Source organism: Montipora foliosa, chromosome 6, assembly GCF_036669935.1.
Source record: "Montipora foliosa isolate CH-2021 chromosome 6, ASM3666993v2, whole genome shotgun sequence".
NCBI classification, from domain to species: Eukaryota; Metazoa; Cnidaria; class Anthozoa; order Scleractinia; family Acroporidae; genus Montipora; species Montipora foliosa.
Window position 1 is genome coordinate 30,576,207 of NC_090874.1, and position 20,000 is coordinate 30,596,206.

At 40.4% G+C, this 20,000-nt stretch overlaps 1 protein-coding gene across 2 annotated transcripts in view; it reads right to left on the reverse strand.

Annotated features, from left to right (window-relative positions):
- The window catches only part of LOC138007114 (fibroblast growth factor receptor 2-like), a 24,452-nt gene that overhangs the window by 3,235 nt on the left and 1,217 nt on the right, over positions 1-20,000 (reverse strand). For both annotated transcript variants that reach the window (XM_068853850.1, XM_068853851.1), the window contains exons 3-12: positions 16,254-16,550; positions 15,029-15,409; positions 13,258-13,602; positions 8,014-8,178; positions 7,811-7,921; positions 7,440-7,624; positions 6,164-6,286; positions 5,965-6,076; positions 5,243-5,339; positions 4,764-4,869 (exon numbers count right to left, since the gene is read on the reverse strand). In XM_068853850.1, the coding sequence (XP_068709951.1) occupies positions 4,764-4,869; positions 5,243-5,339; positions 5,965-6,076; positions 6,164-6,286; positions 7,440-7,624; positions 7,811-7,921; positions 8,014-8,178; positions 13,258-13,602; positions 15,029-15,409; positions 16,254-16,550 (1,922 nt within the window). The remainder of the gene's footprint in view (positions 1-4,763; positions 4,870-5,242; positions 5,340-5,964; positions 6,077-6,163; positions 6,287-7,439; positions 7,625-7,810; positions 7,922-8,013; positions 8,179-13,257; positions 13,603-15,028; positions 15,410-16,253; positions 16,551-20,000) is intronic.

Here is a 20,000-nt window from a genome sequence, read left to right on the forward strand (position 1 = left end):
GTGCATTTACCTGCGGTTCACAATGAGAGATCTATTCTAAATTCAAGTAGAGGCAGAGCATTACACAGTGAACGTTTTCCCTCATGCAGCCGCCGTTATGTTCTCTCGATTATAGTGGATATTTCAAGACTTCATACATTACCAACGCCGGACGTCCCAGTATCTAGGACTTCCGTCGACCTGTGTCTCCAGAGCCAACGGATTCTCGTGCTCACTCTCTGGCGGCTAAGAGGGCCGGGCGGCACTGGAGACGAGAATGGTCAATATGCCGAAGTCACTCCTTATAAATTATTTACCACCTCGTTTACCATCAGAACAAACATGCCGCTAGTTGATATTTCGTGCAGTGGTAACCGAGCGGTAGAACGTTTTAATGGGAAATTGGCAGGTCATGTGGAGTATGTTTTGCTGCTAACACATACAATAGGTTTCCTTGCGAGTAAAATACATAATTTTCTGTTCACTTATCAGGTCCAAAGTGCTCACCATAAGTGACATCAGAGGCGTAATACGATACTGCTATCATCATCGTCGTTGTCGATATCATAATCAACGTATAAAGGTAAAGTACGGTCGAGAAAAAGTTTCTCTAAATTACGAAATCTTTTCCCCAGGAATTCGAAAATAAGTGTGTTATTTTTCCGAGTCTACATTTCTCCTTACGTTCAATATCATTGTAATTCGAAAATAATTGCCGTTTAGTCCAGTTCCCTGTTAAAATGTGACAAGAGCACTTTGAAGTTGCCTCTTTCGTGACTTAGAGAGCGACATCTTGGATATGATGTGTTATGACGTAGCAATAGTCAAAAAACGTGTTCGACCTTACCAAGTTCTTCGATCCCCGATCACTTTCTCAATGTTGTGTGACCTTTCTGCTTCGAAAAATTCAAATGTCAGATGAACTATGGTAAACGGTCTTGTGGTTCAATAGGTAGTAGGCCATGTAGTCCATAAGTGCGACAGAAACTCAAATTACTTAATATTTATAGATTTTCTACTCAATCAAACTAGACTGCAAAAATCAGCCAGAGCAAATGTAAACAAGATAAAAGCTTGAACATGCGACAAAGAAATATTGGACAAGCGTACCTTTTTCACTTTCTTCCTTCAGCGACAGCCGTGTTCGATGCTTCAATAAACGTATTTGTTTGAGTTCACACGGGAAAGCGTTGAATTAAGAATAAGCGGACGAAACTTTCAGATGTTGCTCAATACAAGTAGCAAGGCTTTTCACATCAACAATTAGGGACTGTGCAATAATTATCAGGAAGGGGGGGTCCTAAAATGAGCTTCACCAAAGGAAAAATTAGATAGGTCCTCCCCTCCAGCAGCGTCAAGATTAGCTGTGACCCCCCCCCCCCCCTCTCACGTTCTCTCAAAATTATGATGTGCCCCCCCACCCCCCTCTCTAACCCGTACCTTTAGATATTGAAAAACTTGAGAACAGATACCAATATCTTTTATCCGACAACCCTGCTTGTGCAGGAAGGTTTCTCCGAGAGGATTACAAGCCAGCTCCCCATGATGACAGCAACATCAGACGTTGCAAACAAGAGGCAAATGATATCCAGGACAAGCTTAATGCTGTCGTAACCAAGTTAGTCAAGTAAACAGTCAGCTGTTTACACAATTTTAATGCTGAACAACGTCATTCAATAAAGTCTCAAGTCGGTTTAAACGTTCTGCATCTTGTAGAAGACCTGGATAGGGTGATGCCTAAATATAAAGCGACATTTCCTATTGGTGCCAAATCTAAAGCATCCAAATCAAGAAAAAAGAAGGAACAGAAGAAAAAAAGGAAGAAGAAGAGGATTGCTGCCTCAGAAAGCCGTAGGACCCGAACCTGTATAATTTTCCGGTCTTTGGGAGGTGAACCCATTGATGACAACTATGAAACAGAAATATGTGGCATTCCTCAGCTAGAAACTGTAGACCTAGAAACCCTCTCGCTGTTTAAATCAAGAACAGACCTGGCATGTCTGCGGGACCTCTTAAATGCCAAATGTTTTATTGGCAAAGCTCACAACGTGGTTTGTGACTTCTGTGCATGAGCGATTGTTTCAATCTATCATATGTTGACATTCTAAATAAGTTGAAGCATTTGTTTATGTTGATGCAATATTTAGACATTATGGATAGTCAAAGGCGTGGCATCTGTCTATTTGGAAAATGTTTATTTATTCGTTCAATTCGTTTATTCAACTTACTTGAGAAATCTAATGTAGAGCCCCCCCCCTCCTTTCCATTATTTTAACTTAAGGCCCCCCCTCTGGTTTTTGGCCCCCCCCCCCCCCCCCATCCTCCTGATAATTATTGCACAGTCCCTTACTGCTGTTGGGGTGTACTCTTTGGGTTTTACTAAAAGCAGGCCCGCGGCCCAGCGGCCCGCGGCCCACGGCCCGCTACGGCCCAGCGGCCCGGCGGCCCGCGACGGCCCAGCGGCCCGGCGGCCCGCGACGGCTCGGGGGCTCGGTGGCCCAGTCCTGTTTTTCCACAGTTTTTTTGTCCAGCGGTAAATCCACTCGCATGCACAGATCTGCATCGGGTTTGGGCGTGCAACATAGACGACGGTGAGTTTGAAGTCGTTTACCATTTAATCATTTGAATTCTTGTTTCTGTTTGTTGCATGTTGTTCAGATAAAAACGTTTTCGTTCTCTGTTCATTCGTCTCTTTATAGAAACCAAGAGAAAATGAGGGGACAGAGAGGGAGGCTCAGGGCGTTGGCCGGGATATGTCATGTCCACGAAAGTTATTTTTAGACAAGCGAAAGTCTTTGTTCTAGCGGAAGTCTGTCTTCCGAGACGTCCGCATGCAGTCTTGCTTTGGCTTTCTCGGAATTTTTTTTTCTTTTCTGTTGCCCAAAGAGGTAGGTTGGCCTGCATGCGGACGTCTCGGAAGACAGACTTCCGCTAGAACCGCTTGTCTAAAAATAACTTTCGTGGACATTACATATCCCAAGGGCTGGACCGGGAGCCTCCGTTTCTGTCTCCTCATTTTCTCTTGATAGAAACCGATAGCACAATAGAGGACTTTCATTATCGAACGATGTAAGTTATTTTCAAATCATACTTTGAAAGTGAAAATATCATAAGTTATGAGATATGTGAACTGCGAATCTTTTTTTTTTTTCAGAGTTACACAAATAAAGCATGCAAACGCAAATCTACCGCCGTTCATAACTGTTGCCTGCCATTGCACAGAATTACCATAAGATCATCTGATTACAAAGTGAGAATGTGATTGCCTTATAAACTGACAAAACGCAACTCAGTGACAATACGCAGTTCACATATCTCATTATTTGGGTTATGAAATTTTCAATCTCAAACTGTGGTTAGAAAATAACTTACATCGTTTGAGAATGGACTTCCTCTCTATCGGGTTCTGTAAACAGACGAATAAACAGAGTGACAACGTTTTTCACTTAGATGCATGCAACAAAAGAAAGGATCGAAAAGGATTGAAATGATTATTAAAATGGTAAACGAATTCAAACTCACCGCCGCTCATTTTGCACGCCCAAACCCGATGCAGATCTGTGCATGCGCGTGGATTTACCGCTGGACAAAAAAAAACTGTGGAAAATCAGGACTGGGCCGCCGGGCCGCCGGGCCGTCGCGGGCCGTGCGCCGCGCCCGTACTCTTTCGAAGGGGATGAAACTAGACACATGTCTAGACTTGAGAACACATTTAAAAATTTAAAAAACCGAAGCTTACACCGGAAAATTAAAATTTAAAGAAAAGTTGGCCGGCGAAAATAAAACGTGGATGGATTCCTCAGACGTGAAAGCCTGACTGCTATATTGTCTGTTCGGGTCTGTCATTTTACCAAAGAGGACTTCAGGTAGTGGATATTGGTCTTGGTGACATTCGCTTCATACGAAAATCTCAGTCAACTAGTTCAAAATATCATTATATTGGAGCGAGAAAACTGAATCAAGCCATATATAGACGACTTTCACTGTTATGCGTTAATAAACATAACTTGAAATGTGGTTAAATTTTGTTAGAATTATAGAAACTACTGAAACGTTTTACCCTTACCATTTGATGGAAATGTGCAAAAATCGATCGTTTGTTTTGAAGTTGTAACAGGGATCTCATAGAAGGCCACGGTAGACAGATTAAACTTGATCTCCAGACCTTTATTTCACAGTAATGAGCGCGGGATAGCACTGCAAGCTCTCTTTCGCTGTGTAAAACTCCTGCATATAACTCACATATAAAACCCTGTTTAACGACCACGAGGTAAATTTGTTCCGAGGTGGAGCCAACATCAATACAATTTAGCCTCTGGATTAAGATTCAAGTTTACAAAGCATTGGTCTCCCTCGCCTGTGTTTTCTTCTTTACATCAAGTACATTTAGTCATCCGGAGAAATCCTTGCTTATTGCTACGTCATAGCCTCGTTTGCATACACAAAAACAAGGACGGCGGATTTAAATTTAAATTTGCCTATTTTTGAAGCGTTGATGTTGGCTATTTAAACATATTTAGTCGAAATGAGTGGTCAAGTATGACAATACAGGTAAAGAACTTTCGATTCAGAGAAACTTTAATTTTCTAGACCGTACTTTCTCTTTAAAGTAAGCAGATAGGGCAACTTATGTTACAGATGATTACTGAGGTTTCTATCCTTAGTCAGTAGTGATACTGTTTATTCGCAAGAGCAGGCGCCACTGAACACACATGGCGCTAGAATACAGCGGACAAGAGGCATTCACCTTCCGAAAGAGGGAAACCAAAATAATATGGTCTTACCCTAATTGTCAGGGATGATAATATGGTATCAAGTTGTATCCTTTTCTCTGTGAAAGAGGCTCTGTTGTTGGGGTTCTTTTCCCAACAATTCAACATCATGTAGTATCTGTCCGCAAAACAAAAAAAAAATGTCACAAAAGGAAAAAGGTAGATACCGTTTTTTTTTTAATGGAAAGAGAGAAACAACTGTCTAGCTCTTGCTTCCCTTACAAACCAAGTATATGTCTTGATTTGACAAAGTCTATCTGTTTATAGGATTTCCAAATTACTGATATGTAAATTTCACTCAAAGATGACTTTGTGGAAAAAATTACTTTATAATTTCAAAATTCGCACCTAATTGTCAGTTTTCTCGCCACGTTTTATTAGCCCGAGCCGTTCAGAGTACCCTAAACGGCCAGTATGTTTGAACACCTGTTTGAGCCTTACGCGCGCGTTGCCACTGAGGCTGATATGTACTGAATAATATTTCAACTCACATGTCCTCGGGACAATTTTGAGGTTTCTGCATTCTGTACCCCGAGTTAAGAAGATCAAACAGCCTTTCCACAGGTATTCCAGGATATGGTGAGCCACCTGGGAAAATGAAATTCGGCAAATTTGTAACTTTCGGAATCTGGGCGAAAGTTGAGCAATAAAATATTTGAATTGAGGGTCGTTTTTATCCATGTTAAAAGGCGTTGAAAATAAATTCTTAATTTATAATGTTTCTTGAAGATAAATTCTGAATATCAAGTCCCTTATGAGCCGATGAACTCGAAACCCTCCCCCACCCCCGCCTCCCTTCCCGGGAGTATAAGCTGCTCTAACTCCGAAACATGGCAAAGGTTGTTTAACAACAGAGCTTAGAGCGTTTAAGACTAGTGATTTTAAATTGTTCATTGTGGGTTGATTACCTCTAACAAAAACGTACACAGTTTTAGATATTTAACAATGGAATGGGGGTGCATATTCGCTCTATAGTATGACAAAGACGAATTATGCAGCCAAAATTCCTTTGAAGACAACTTTTGAACAAATGCTATATCTCTTCCTTAAACTCTTCCATTTCGTCCAAAGACGTGTTTATAGCTGTTAGCGCTCGGAAAAAAAAAATTGAAAAATGATAATTTCGGTTCAAATATCCCCACCCCAGCTAGGCAAAGGTCAAATTCCCCACTCCCCAGGCACAGAAATAGTTTCGATTTTATCGGCGCATTACCGAATGTAAAGATCTCCCAGAGCAGGATACCGAACGCCCATACATCACTTTGAGTCGTGTAAACTCGATCAAACAAAGCCTCAATGGCCAGCCATTTAATCGGGAGACGGCCCTGAAAATATAAGAAAAAATAACTATGTCAAGCCTTAATGATGGACGTAGAACAATTTTTGAACGCGACGGTTTTACATTTGCTTACTTTTGTTGTCTTTCTGTAGTACTCGAGGTCTTTCACGTTTCGTGCCAAGCCAAAATCGGCTATTTTCATGACAAAATCTTCCCCTACAAGAACATTTCTGGCGGCGAGGTCACGATGAAGGCACTGAAATAATACATTTCAAAAAAAACTAAGTAATCATGATATATCGATCAATTTTGTAATATTTAACCTTGATCATTTGGATTCGAATTCGTTTACAAACCAACATTGAATAGTGGTTTTTAACCAATTATTAAGCGGCAAATGTGAAATAACGAAACCACGTTAACGGCAGTGACAAAGACAAATTAAGTAACGCGACCAAGTTGCAAAAGAAGTTCATTTTGTTGTCGTGATCTTTCATTATGAGACAAACCCAATTATTCCACTTAACGTTGTTCAGTAACAGATGAATAAATAAGGTAGTAAATAATAAATAAATAAATAAATAAATAAATAAATAAGTAAACAGTTCAATAAATCATCGCCGACCGGTTAGCTGAGTAAGCAGAGCTGAGAGTAAAGCGCTGCCTTAAGTTTATAGTAGCAACTGAAAATGGTTTGATCTTGAAGTCTTCTCGGATAAGGACTATGATTCCCTGTCATCCTCTTCCCACAACCCTTTTTCGTAAAATTTTTTTGGACTAATACTTAATACTAATAGTTCTTAAATTCTGTTGGACTAATAGCATTTTAGTTCTTTTAAAGACATAATGCTATAGCAAGGAGTAGCGGGCATAACGTTCCCATAGTGTGGTCTGTCACATTCTCTTCTCGAACGTGTCGGGCTTGACAGGCTAGATAATAGACAACGTCAGTAAAGGATTGATTAGAGAGTTTGCCGAGATCATGGATCTGGTCCACACCTTATAAAGGGGCCCGGGTAGTTTCTAAAGAAACTGCGGTGCTGCGTCGGTGGGGAAGTAATACACAAAAACGTGGTTTTATCAACGGATTTTGGTAATGTAAATTGACCACAGTGCAGGGATTCCAAAAGCTGACGTTTCGAGCGTTAGCACTTCGTCAGAGCGAATCACTTCTTATAAAACTCTTAACTTCTGGTTTGCCACTATCGAAGTAATCACTTCATTTGCAGCCATGAATGAGAACGGAACTTTTAAGTTCTATTGTAATTCACATAATAAAATCGGCCGTAAAGTAGCCTTCATGGATTTTACATAAGGGGCATTCTTTTACAGTTAGGTGGCCAAAGATGTCTTGTTTTTCCTTTCAACGGATTCTTGTTTGGTTCAAAACGACGAAAAAACAACGATACCTTTCTGTTACCAAGATATTCCATTCCTCTTGCTACTTGTAGTGCGAAAAACACAAAATCTCTGATAGTTAAGGAAGGTCCACGAGAACTTGGTCTGCTCTGCGGATACTCAAAAGGTCTCCTGTCCCTTAAAAACTGTCGGAGATTGCCATAGGGCGCGAACTCAACAACCACGAACAAGGGACCTGTTTAAGTGTTTCATGTTACTTTTTAGTGTAAAATACACCGAGCGACAAACAAAAATGAAATTTTTACCAAAGAATTTTAACCAGGCTCGATTGACCAAGAATAATATCCATCTCTTTCCTCAGTCAAGACATTCACAACCGCGTCATGGATGACGAGGTTAAAATTAAGTAAAACATCCTCACCGTTCTGTGTGCATGCACCAATCAAATTGATGATGTTCTCGTGTTTTCCAATCTCCTTCATTGTGTCCATTTCAGACAAAAGGTCGGCTAATTCATACTCAGTTGCATTAGCTGGAAAAGATAGTGATCAACTCATTCTTAGTTCCATATAGTCGAATGTTCTCTTAAATTCCGCGACAAACGGTGATTACAGTATATTTTACCTTTAAGCATTTTTACAGCCACTGAGTATGTCTTAGGCATATCCGGCAATCCCACAGCATCAGCTCGCATCACCAAACCAAATGCTCCTTCACCAAGCTCATCCCGCATTGTTAATAGAGATCTATCAATTTCCCACTCCTCGTCACACGGTAGTTCATAAAATTCTGCATTAAACACAAACTGGTAAAGTAAGTCATATTTAAATCAGGGACTGAAGAAATGATACATATAAAGCTCATTCAAGATTCTGGTTCAGCTCCGAGTTCCTTGGCCCAGTTGTTCGAAGCTTGGTTAGGACAATCCTACGGAAACTTAATTTGCATTCTATTATCTGATCATATAATTTTGCCCATATTTGAATAATTCAATTAGTGCAATAATTTGTGCATTAAAAATGAGGTTTGTGGTGTTCTAATATGTGTCTAATTACTTTCGTTACCACTTGGGGGTACTAATCGCCTGCTCCACCAATGTATATGGGACATACGAAACATTCCATAAACGCAACTATCCGATACCTACTCACTTCCTCAAAGATTTTGTTGAGCCTTATCTTGAAAGAAATTCTTTCTTGTTTAACAGGAAAAACTACTTTCAAACGCACGAAACCGCAGTATCCTTTGCCAAAATTTTCATGGATGCGATTGTAACAGCTATCATCAAACTTAGTCCATACAAGCAACTCATCTTTCCTCTATGGAGTATAACCAAAGAAGAAGTAAACAATTTCACAGAGCTAGCAAATAGCTACAATCTGACCATAAAATTCACGACTGAGATTCAGATCTTAGATACCTGTCACTTTATACAAGGTCACTCTATTCTTGGTGTGCGCACGCACTTTAAACCGACAGAAACTTTCCAGTTCACGCACATTCTCGTCCTCAGAGCCCTCCGTTTCTTTTGGTCACGTGGTCGGCGAAACGAAAGGCTCTGGTCGCACCTAAGAATTCGAATATTTTTGTTAGCTGATTAAAATTATATGCGCAGAACAAAATAATATTACAAGAGCTACGCATCACATTTTGCTTCCGGCCCATATGTCGGAAACAAATGGGACTTGCCTTAGTTGGCGCGCTTTACGAAAGATTAAATGAAAACTTTTGAAAGATGGCGACTTTACCAAAAAAGGCGTAGAAGCTTAGGCGAAATCAATAGAGACCTTAAGCAACGACGACGGCGACGGCAACGATAAAGCCATCTCAAAATGTAAATTCGCGTTATTGTAATTGTACCAATATCTTCTCTCCCCTCACTCACGATTATTAAAACTTGAAAGAAGTGCGCATGCCCTGCCGGATGTCCGAGATTTACGGAAATCCGGTATTGGCTGCGACCACAGCCTTTCATTTTGCCGACCACGTGACCAAAATAACGAAGGGCTCTGGGGACGAGAATAGTTCATGCACTTTATCTCCTGTCACCCTCTAGGGGTCAGGAAAGTCTTCATCAAAGGCTAATCCCTAGGGGTTCTCAGAACGAACAATGCACTGAAAACCAAAATTTGAAGAAAACAACGCACAATTCAAACACAGAATACGCCACAGGGGTTATCCAGATAACCTTGTGAACATGCAGTCATCTGAAGTCAGATTTAAGCCGTTGTCACCGTTTGAAACGTTTAACTGAAGCTTATGTGCAACGGCGCTGCGAATCAAGTTTCAACAGGCGTTGCGCCTTGTAACATTTTGAACTTTCGTTGCAAGACAAATGTCACAAAGTGGTGTTTCACGGTGGAACTCTTGTTTTTATTACCACTGCGATCGTTGCGACTGTCGCAGAAGTAGAAAGCAGTTTACTTTTCGTGAAACTTGCCTCACAACGGCAGTTCAAAAAGTTTGACGAAACCGACCATTACACGATGCAACGCCTGGTGAACTTGTTTCGCCGCGTCGTTACACGCAAGTTTCAGTTAAACGTTTCAACGTGTAACAGCGGCTTTGAAAGAATGTTGGCTCTAAAAATAAACAAAGAAGCCCGCAAAAAGAATTATTACAGAATACGCCCATCATGCAGTGCCTAATCTCAACAACAACTGGCATCTTATACAAAACCAACCCTTGCTGAGAAATCTTTAAAACCCCTTCCCTTATTTCGTATAGAAGAGGAAGATCTTTAAAAGATGTACTCGTTAAAGAAAAACTCCGAGGGTCGTTCAATTTCCTATCGTAACTAATTGGAGTGATTTTTGGCCACGTCGTGCGAAGTGACCCGTGATGACTGACGTTTTATGACACAGGAAGTGTTTAAAGACGGAAGTCAGTTCTGTCGCTAACATGTCTTGCAAACTCAATGTTATTGTTCATTTTTTACGAATACTATTTTGTATGCAGACCATTTGGAAATAGTATTCTCTGTAAATTACAGAATACTTATATTACACCGACCGAGCATACCCACAATTTCTCTACGCTTCATTACACTGAAAAGAAAAGAAATTGAGGTTTTTTTCTTCCATCTCATATTCGTAAGCAGTTAGTTCAGGCCCTAGTACTTTCCTATTTCTATTATAATTGTGTTGTTTATCATAATTTGCCACATTACTTTGTTTAACGCCTAAAAACAATTCAAACAGCATGTGCGAGCTTTGATGTAGGTAAATTTGTTGAAAGTGAGGATATTATAATGCTAAATTGGTTACAAGTTAAAGCTTGGTTTACACTGTGACATAAGCATAGAGCAAAAGCGGCGTAAAGCAGGAGTGACATAAGCATAAGCATAAGCATAAGAAAAAGGAATCGTTTCCATGCTTATGTCTCGTTTATAACTGCGTAAGCCGGGGGCAACATACGGGGGGCATTCAATAAGTAATGCCCCTGACCCACTTCCATTTGTCTGATCTAGCTGAAATTTTGCATGTGCAATGATTTGTATCTCTATGGGTTATGTGGAAAATTACAGCTCTGAACTAATTGTGGTTTCTGATTTACAGGTGTTTGAACTAAGTCAGGTGTGAAATGGAGCCTGTTGAGTGTCGCGCAGTGATCCTGTTTTTGTATTTGAAAGGACACACACCACAGGACACTTTTGATGAAATGAAAGAAACTTATGGTGATAATGCCCCATCATATGACCTTGTAAAACGCTGGCATCGTGAATTCAAACATGGCCGGAAGTCTGTGGAAACAGCTCCCAGACCTGGTCGACCCCCTTCTGCCATTGATGAGGCATCTGTCCGTCAAGTTGAGGCTGCCATTTTGGAAGATTGGCGCATTACTATTTGCCAAATAGCCCAAGAGGTCAAGATTAGTACAGGGTCTTTGGAAACTATCCTTCATGACCATTTGCATATGCATAAGGTGTCTGCCAGATGGATTTCCAGGTTGCTCACACCTTTACAGAAGCGAGAACGCGTCGAGTGCTCGAGGATGAATTTGGAGATGTGCCAAGAAGATGAGTCAAAGTTTTTCAAAACACTGATTACACAGGATGAAACCTAGGTCTAGCACTATGATCCAGAGAACAAAGCCCAGTCAATGCAGTGGAAGCACTTGGACTCACCACCTCCAAAGAAGGCAAGGGTGCAGCCCTCCGCTGGGAAGGTCATGCTAACAGTCTTCTGGAACCAGGACGGAGTAGTGATGACAGATTTCCTGGCAAAGGGTGCTACAATTACAGGAGCCTATTATGCTTCACTTTTGAGGAAATTAAGAGAAGCTATCAAAATCAAGAGGCGGGGCAAGATCAGCCAAGTTATCCTCCTCCTGCAGGACAACGCTCCGGTCCATGTCGCCAGATCAGAAGCACGGGCGTTTGGCTATGAAATCCTCCCCCATCCTCCCTAATCTCCTAACCTTGCACCCTCTGACTTTCACCTCTTCCCAGCCATGAAGTCGTTTTTGAAAGGAAAGCGTTTCCCAGATGATGCAGCCTTGATTTCTGAAGTCACGTCGCGGTTGGAGGACCAACCTGGGGTGTTCTACAAACACTGTTTCCAGAGTTGCATCAAACGATGGGAGAAATGGATAACTCTGGGTGGTTCCTATATAGAGAAAGACTAATAACTGTGCCAAGTTTCGTTGCTCTACTGATATGGGAAGTGGGTCAGGGGGATTACTTATTGAACGCCCTCGTAAACATAAGCATAAGACCGAGGTGTCAGCTGTTTTTATGTCAACGGATATTCAAGTTAATAGTGCCTAAGACGGCGTCCGAAGGTACTATTTTTTTTACAAGAAACGTGCTGGGGCGGTTCGCAATTATCCCTGCCTTTGCGACAAATCGCCAGAAATAAAATTCTCAGTCCACTAGTTGCAGTTCCCCAGTCTCCTTGTTCTTTCCCCTTTCGGAAATATCCCTCAGAAAATACCCAACAGGACCTCTTCAGTCTATTTTATCGTTCTCTTTCTTGTCGCCGTCGTTTTCTTGACAAAGCAGAAGGAGTAATAATAGGAGGAGAATTTGTTCTTCGTACTTCATTTTGGAAACGTTGCTCGTCCCATTCTCCAGCGATTTTTTTCGGAGAACAAACTGCTCTTGTGTATGTCACTTCTTTTATGTTTATGCAACACGTGTGAACTTCGTTATGCTTATGCTTATGTTTATGCTTATGCTTATGTCGCAATGTAAACCGGGCTTAAAGAACACATCGAATGGCAGCTGTTAAAGTTAGTTCACAAGGCGACTATTTCTCTTGAATGTCCACGTTACTTGCGACTGAAGCAATTTAGGCACAATCGAACGCTGAGGTCCAGTGCAGCTATGCAGCTTGAAATCCCACTAGTACCACACATTTATCAAGACCAAGCTGCTAAGAGCTTTAATATTTTACCTGGATGTGTACGGAACTGTATTGATTGTAATCAGTTTTCTGAGATTACATTTAACCATTTAATGAAAAAGTTTAAAGATGACCTCTCAGCTTAACGTTTTTATTAAACATTGTTACATAGGTATACTTATTTTACCTCTTTTTACGTACATTTTTAACTTTATTTGTATTTTAGAAGATATATTTTAGCAGACGAAGAGCCACCTTGTGGAAATGCTAATAAAGCCATTGTTATTATTATTGTTATTATCATCATCATCATCATCATCATCATTATTATTATTACTCCACTGAGCCCGCGCACCTTACATAACTTTACACCGACTTAGAGACCGTGCAAATACTGAGCATTGATTGAAGGGATTGCATTGTATGGGAAAGTCACCGGAACGCATCATTGCCCTGTAACCAATTTTCTCAAAAGCAATAACTCGCGTAGTTTAACCTACTAATTGTAATTTGTGAGACTTACCTTCTTTTAAATTGGAGTCAATTCTCGTTGAGAGATCTGACGAGAGCGTTGATCTACAGCTGCCAATTCTGTTCTTTAAAAAAGGCGTTGTGGAGCTGACGGATCCTGAAGAGCTTAACCTTAGGGTCCTATTAGTTTGATTTGGGAGGTTAGATTCCGGCGAAAAGAATTTTGATGTTATTGTTTTCTCTGGAAATCTCTCCTTTAGTTCTTTGAAGTAACAGAAACCAAGAAAAACCACTGCAGCGAAAGCAACTGCCACTAGTAGGAGAGGAAATAAGCTTAACTGAATCTTCTTTTCCTTGTTGCCCTTAAGAAGTATTTCAGTAGCATTTTCTGTTTCATCTGAGGAAAAACAAAACACACAATCGTTAATATAACATACCATGAAACAGGTGTAAACTTAAGCAACCCGATGGGGAAAATACTTGATAAACATTTTATAGTTTGATGTAGAATGGGAATGAGATAAGCGGTCTAATCTCCTTTCATCTGCAGCTGTTCGTTAATTCTTGACTTTTCATTGATCGCATGGCAACGAAGTTTTGTGTCCCAAACTAATCCTCCGAGAAATGAGGAAGGTTACTCGCTGATCACGTGAGTTAAGACCAGCAACTGAATCACCCACAAGCCGTCACCAGACGGATGCTAGACTTGATGTAATACTCGAAGATTCTTCGTTCTTTAACAACGATTCCAGGCTTGATTATCTGGTAAGTCCGGGGATTAATCCTTCAATTTCTTCATCTGGATAAGAGCGAGCCCATCCACTTGCGATCGATCAGTTCCGTGACGACGAAAACAACACACGGAATAGATGGCATTGCATTAATTTTCGATACATCCCCTGTCGCCCAGAGTAGGTCATTTAAGAAATTGCGGGTTTTGCTTTTAGTCATAATTACCCAAACAAACTAATCTGACGTCCGAACTACTTACTTATCAAGACGAAAACAACCCGGCTAGTATCGTAAATACTTTTGTTCTTGGGCCATCGTAGTTTGATTAAAAATAAGACACAAACAACAGTGATAAACATATTGAACCTTTTCATTTTGATTATGACTTGACGTTTCATATGTGCTCTACATACATTTTCAAAAGTAACTGTTGAAATTAAAAACAGCTATTTATATGTAACAAAGCGGATGAGGGGACTGGAACCTAGATTAAGCAAATACTTAACAATAATATATAATAATAATAATAATAATAATAATAATAATAATAATAATAACAGAAAAGATTAACAAAGCATCAGCTTTTCACTTCCGACGTTGACGTTGAAAGCTGGCTCAAGTTCTTGAATAAATAAGGTCTCTTTTATTTTACAATGATAGTCTGTTTTGCCCTTTATTTTAGCGATGCTTTATTAATCTTTTCTGTTTTTATTATTATTATTATTATTATTATTATATATTTTATTGTTAAGTATTTGCTTAATCTAGGTTCCAGTCCCCTCATCTGCTTTGTTATATATAAATAGCTGTTTTAAATTTCAACGGTTACTTTTGAAAATGTATGTAGGTCACATACGAAACGTCTAGTCATAATCAAAACTGAACACGTTCAATATGTTTATCACTGCTGTTTGTGTCTTATTTTTAATCAACCCGGCTAGATTACAGCACATTTCGGTTTTTGTCTTGCATGGCATAGCCAGTTACTTTGTAGCTTTAGCCAGCGCTTTCATTGAGAGCTATCGAGTCATTAAATGTTTCCTTAGAGGAGAATATTCTTAATTATGTGATGCCAAAAATTGTCAGCTTACCTCTCTTAGTAGTCTGTGTGGGTGTTACATATCTGCTGAGGAATGCACTGTTAGAAGCAAATCCAACACGGTTTCCCACAAAACAGGTATATAATCCGAAATCTTTCTCTGTTATATTATTTAGTCTTAGCTCGACTCCATAGTTCCTACCAACCCGAACAGTTTTATAAAAGCGTGAATCAATGCGATCATATGAACCATGTTCAAGATTGAATGTAAAATTTTTCAGAAATGTGATGGATTTGTCCGATTTCCACCATGTGAAATCAGGCAGCGTTGCACTATGCAGCACGATGCATTTCATTGTTGCATTGCTTCCAATCTCTGCTGTTACGTTTTTCGGGAAATCGCTTTGAAGAATCGGTCTTGTTTGAGGTTTGCCTGCAAAGATATGTCAAAGATAAATTAGGGTTAATGTGCAACTCAAATATAAATTCTGAATAGTACCATAGTATGAGGAATATAATTACTCGCTGATCTTCTCAGTTTCCATCCTGATGCAATTAGAAATCAATCAGTGCTAGTGACATAGTTTAACATTGTTAAACAGAGAGAAAAATTAGCTTCGCTTAACTCCGTAACTTCAGTTGAGGGCACCGCGAGTGAGCAGGGATGACTCTCAGGCAGAAGTGGGTTCCTTTGATTTTGTGCATTACTGTATCTAACACAATAATTACTGATCAATTTGGACACAAAAACTGGTAACAAGCCTTATTATCTCTGTTTTTCAAATGAACACGCGATTATATATATTATATATTTGTTCCAGTCCTCTCCCCCAGCGCACGGTTTGCTATGTTCACCCTGTTGGTTGATGAGACTTGGTACGCAGGTTCTATTTATCCTCGAAGCGATTTATTTTCGGTTTTGCTTTTGTCGCCCTTTTTCCCGGAATTGATCTTATTTTTCAGTTTTGTCCCTCTGGCCCCAGTTGTTCCAGGGCCGGATAACTTTATCCGGAGGAAAAGGCCAATTATCCAATTAATATTTTCAATGTGCACAAAGATTTCAGTATTTGCTCACGTGATCGTGGATATGCACACTCTAGGCACTTCTAAGTAAAGGCGTGTACGGAAACCTTGGCCAGTGTTTAACGAAGAGTACAATTTACTCCCTGGATAGTGGCTTATCCATTGGATGAAGTTATCCATCCTTTTAACAACTGGAGCCTGAAAATTTACCTGATACCTAAAAGCTGTGTGAGATCATTTGAAAAGGTTCTTACCCCTGACAACCTGTAGGGTATAAGTGTGATTTATACTGCCATGAGGATTCGAAACTATGCAAGTGTACTTCCCAGAATCGGTGAGTACTAAATCTTTCAGTTTTAGGTACCAATTTGAGGCGTTAAAGGATGAGGGGTGCATTCGTCTTGTTGGTATTCTGTGACCGTCTTTTAACCAGCTGTACTTCAGTGGGGGCGCTCCATTTGCTTTACACGTCAACTTGACGCTGTCCGTTGCCAATGCCGCTCTAAATGTCTTTTTGAATGTACCTGAATCTGAAAAGGTTGGTGGTGCCCCTAAACAGTGAGAAATATCAGAACGTACTAAATGATATGAGCAATCTCTTCTGTGGCCTTTACAGTTTGTGGCCTTCAATCGTCATGATCAGTGCTAGTTAGGCCTCAAACCCCATCGTCCCGAGAGCACTTTATCACCGTTTTTCGTTTCAGTACTTGTTGACTATGCAAGTTATTATGTTTAATCTTCTTTTCCAGTAAAAACTGAACTAAAGAGAACAAGGTAAATGTGCCGACCACTGTGGGCAAGCATTCTTCATTTTTCATACAGGGGAGTAGGCAGGATTTTTCACTGGTGGGGGAGAGGGGTAGGGGACATGTCCCGCTCTCCTCAGCCGGAACACATTCGGATATGCAATTGCAATTTCGTCAACTGGATATAAACGAATAAAATAAAATAAAGAAATATATAGCAAAATTCCTTGCATTTCAAGTACTTTCTTCTATTACCACGAAAGTATTTCGACTACATTCATTGGTCTCATTTGGCCACTACAAAAACTTGCACAATAAACTTGACTTGTGTGATTAGGTGTACGTATGCGAGATACCAGATTGTACTTCAATCTCCTGACTTAATGCTGGTTAGACAAGATGTCTGCAAACAACAGGCAGCGTGGATGACGTGTGGCAAATATATCAGTGATTTCATCCACGTTTATTGATCTCTCATTGAAGTTCAGAGCAAGCCTCGACTCCCTCTATGTCGTCATTTTATTGCGTAAATAGTTCTTCAGGCGTTTAAGAGTACTGTACAAAGAACGCGAAGCAGCACATGCATGCTCGGAAAAATGCAGGATCGCATTCTCTCAGGGCGTCTGATGCTAAATTGGGTAGGCTAGCTTTCTCCACCTTTGACCATTTGTTGCGCCAACGAACAAGTTCCACGTGAACAATATTTGGCGAGATCATCTTCATGAAATTAAAGGGCCGTGCCCATTAGGGTCTCGTTCATGTTAACCACTACTTCTGGAACGAGGCACATCAGCTTCCATACATCCAGGAAGCAGGGATAGCACGAGGTTCAGTCTCTGGGTACTCCGGTATTTCCCTCTTCTCAAAAACCGACATCTGACTTTATTTGCGTTAATTGTCAAGTTCAGTTTACAGTGTCTCGGAGTAATGCTCCAGCGCTAGAAGAGTAGACACTTAAATAAAGTTCCTTTTCATTTTCGTCGTATTTTCGCCGAAGCAGGCGTCCATCTGGGCTACGAGGATGAGAGGGATGCACAGAGATCTTAGTAATGTTATTACGATGTTGCTGTCTATTCGAAATTCTTGGCATAGAACGATCAACGTCAACGTCTTTACCAAATGCAATGCTTGCACCATACCACTGATTAAAGTGGACTCCAACCTGTTCTCTTATGACCTTTAAGTCGGATTTTACAGAACTATCCGCTTCTGAAGTTGCGTGCTCAGCGGTTTCAAAGGTCTCTACCATCTTGATGATGTCAATGTAATAAAACAAACATCGATTTTCTAAGCCAACATTATTTCATTCTTACCTCTTTTGGAGCTGAAAGTACTGATGCCAAGCTTCGTTTGTTAGGACATGGTGACTGATACGCTGTGCAGTAGACCTTCGATCTTAAGCTCAATATTTTCCCTCCTTTTTGCGAATCTAGCGACTGCTTTTCACCGAAAATGCGGACACTGTACGAAAGGATTTTACTTCTCTCACTTGCAGCGCGCTGATACATTCTTGTTCTTCACTGCAAAGGTGAATTTCTTCTTCATTTTGTAACACAGTGCTGTTTTTTCGCGATTATTTTGTTTTCCAGGAGCGAGGGGGTCCACGGGCACTCTAGATCCACATGGCTACGCCTCTGCATGGTGGCTGGGACACACGACATTCATGCAGCACAAGTTGGTGAAATATCAGAAAATACAAAATAAAGAACGAGAGCGAAAATGCCGTACAAGTTTCTTCCATGTGAAATTAGGGACCTTAAGCAAGAATGACGACGACGGCTACGAGAAGACCACAAAACAATAGGTTTGATTAGCAATAGCTATGCACGCCCTGCACGTGCATTTTACACTGTGATATATTTCTTTGCTGTTCTCGACTTGACAACGACGTGAAATCATCAAATTTGAGGTCATGTTGAGAACGCGAGCACTCGACGATGAATTTTCAATTTTCTCTCTAAATATCCACACCGTTCTCACCAATTTTATTCTTGGAATGTGGAGTCACACTTTCCATGCCGAGCGACTTGGAGTAATCGTAAAATTATTACAGTAACGGGAAATAATATCTTTAGATACTTGACACTCGTAGCCGTCATCGTCGTCCTTATCATGCTTTCAGTGGCGGATCTAGGAATATTTTAAGCGGAGTGAATTGAAAGTATGTACTCTGACAAAAGTCCAGATAGTTTGGGCTGCCATTTTGACTTTGTTTATGTTTTGCATTAATGTTCACGTCAGGTGAACAGTATCTGCTCCAGCAGAAATATAAATACAGTAAAAAGCAGATAGAAAAAATAAAAAGGAGCCAAAACGGGGGGTGGCTAACCACCCTATTCACATGCATCTATGTACTATGGATATCAGAACATCTTTGGTATTTGGTATTTAGTACTTGTTTACATTATTTGTTTTATTGTCTTCCTTGAAAGACTCCGGCTCCTAAACGGGCTTGTCGCAGGAAGGAAAATGCCCTTGAACATGAAATGTTTGAGATATACTGTCGTACAAATTGTGCCGGATTTCGACTTGTTTATTATTATTGGCGAATGAACACGAAGCTTTCTCGTGTCACCGAGATTGTCACATATTCTCGCGACAGATGATACCTTACGTAGGTGATACGTGTTTTAGGGTAGCATCCTTGTCTCGTAAGTCTCGACCTTTGTTAGCTGAGTAAATAATTTTTATCTATTAATGTTCTCCTTGGAACAGGCACATCTTTGCCCGAATGCAAACGAAGCCTTAAGCCGAACTTGAAGCACAGTTGGGTGATTGAAAGATAATAGGTGGCGGTTACAAGTGGTAAATTGGATATCAAGAAGCTGGATACGATCAATAGAGCGATCATGCAGGCGTTGGAGCCCTGCGTTGGAGGGACAACCTTGTCAGCCGTTTCGGACGAACGTGACATTCAAGCGTCTTGACCGTCGTGTGTGGGAGGAGGAAAAGAGTTGTTTATTTCATCGGATTTCCATTGGAAAAGAATTGCAACACCATCGATTAAAACGGTTTAATATTTGACTGATACTAATGTCAGAGAATTTAAAGTTATTGGACTGTACTGTTGCCATGAAAACGGCACAGCACTGCATAAAGACCCTCTCAAATATAACTTAATAATAATTTAATTCGGTTACCCCATTGAATTATTCAGCCATTTAATTCTGTTTTCTTATACATGGTATAAGAAAAATTTATCTGGCATAAATTGAGTCAGTATTTATGGAAACGCTGTTAGAAGAAAATTTTTAG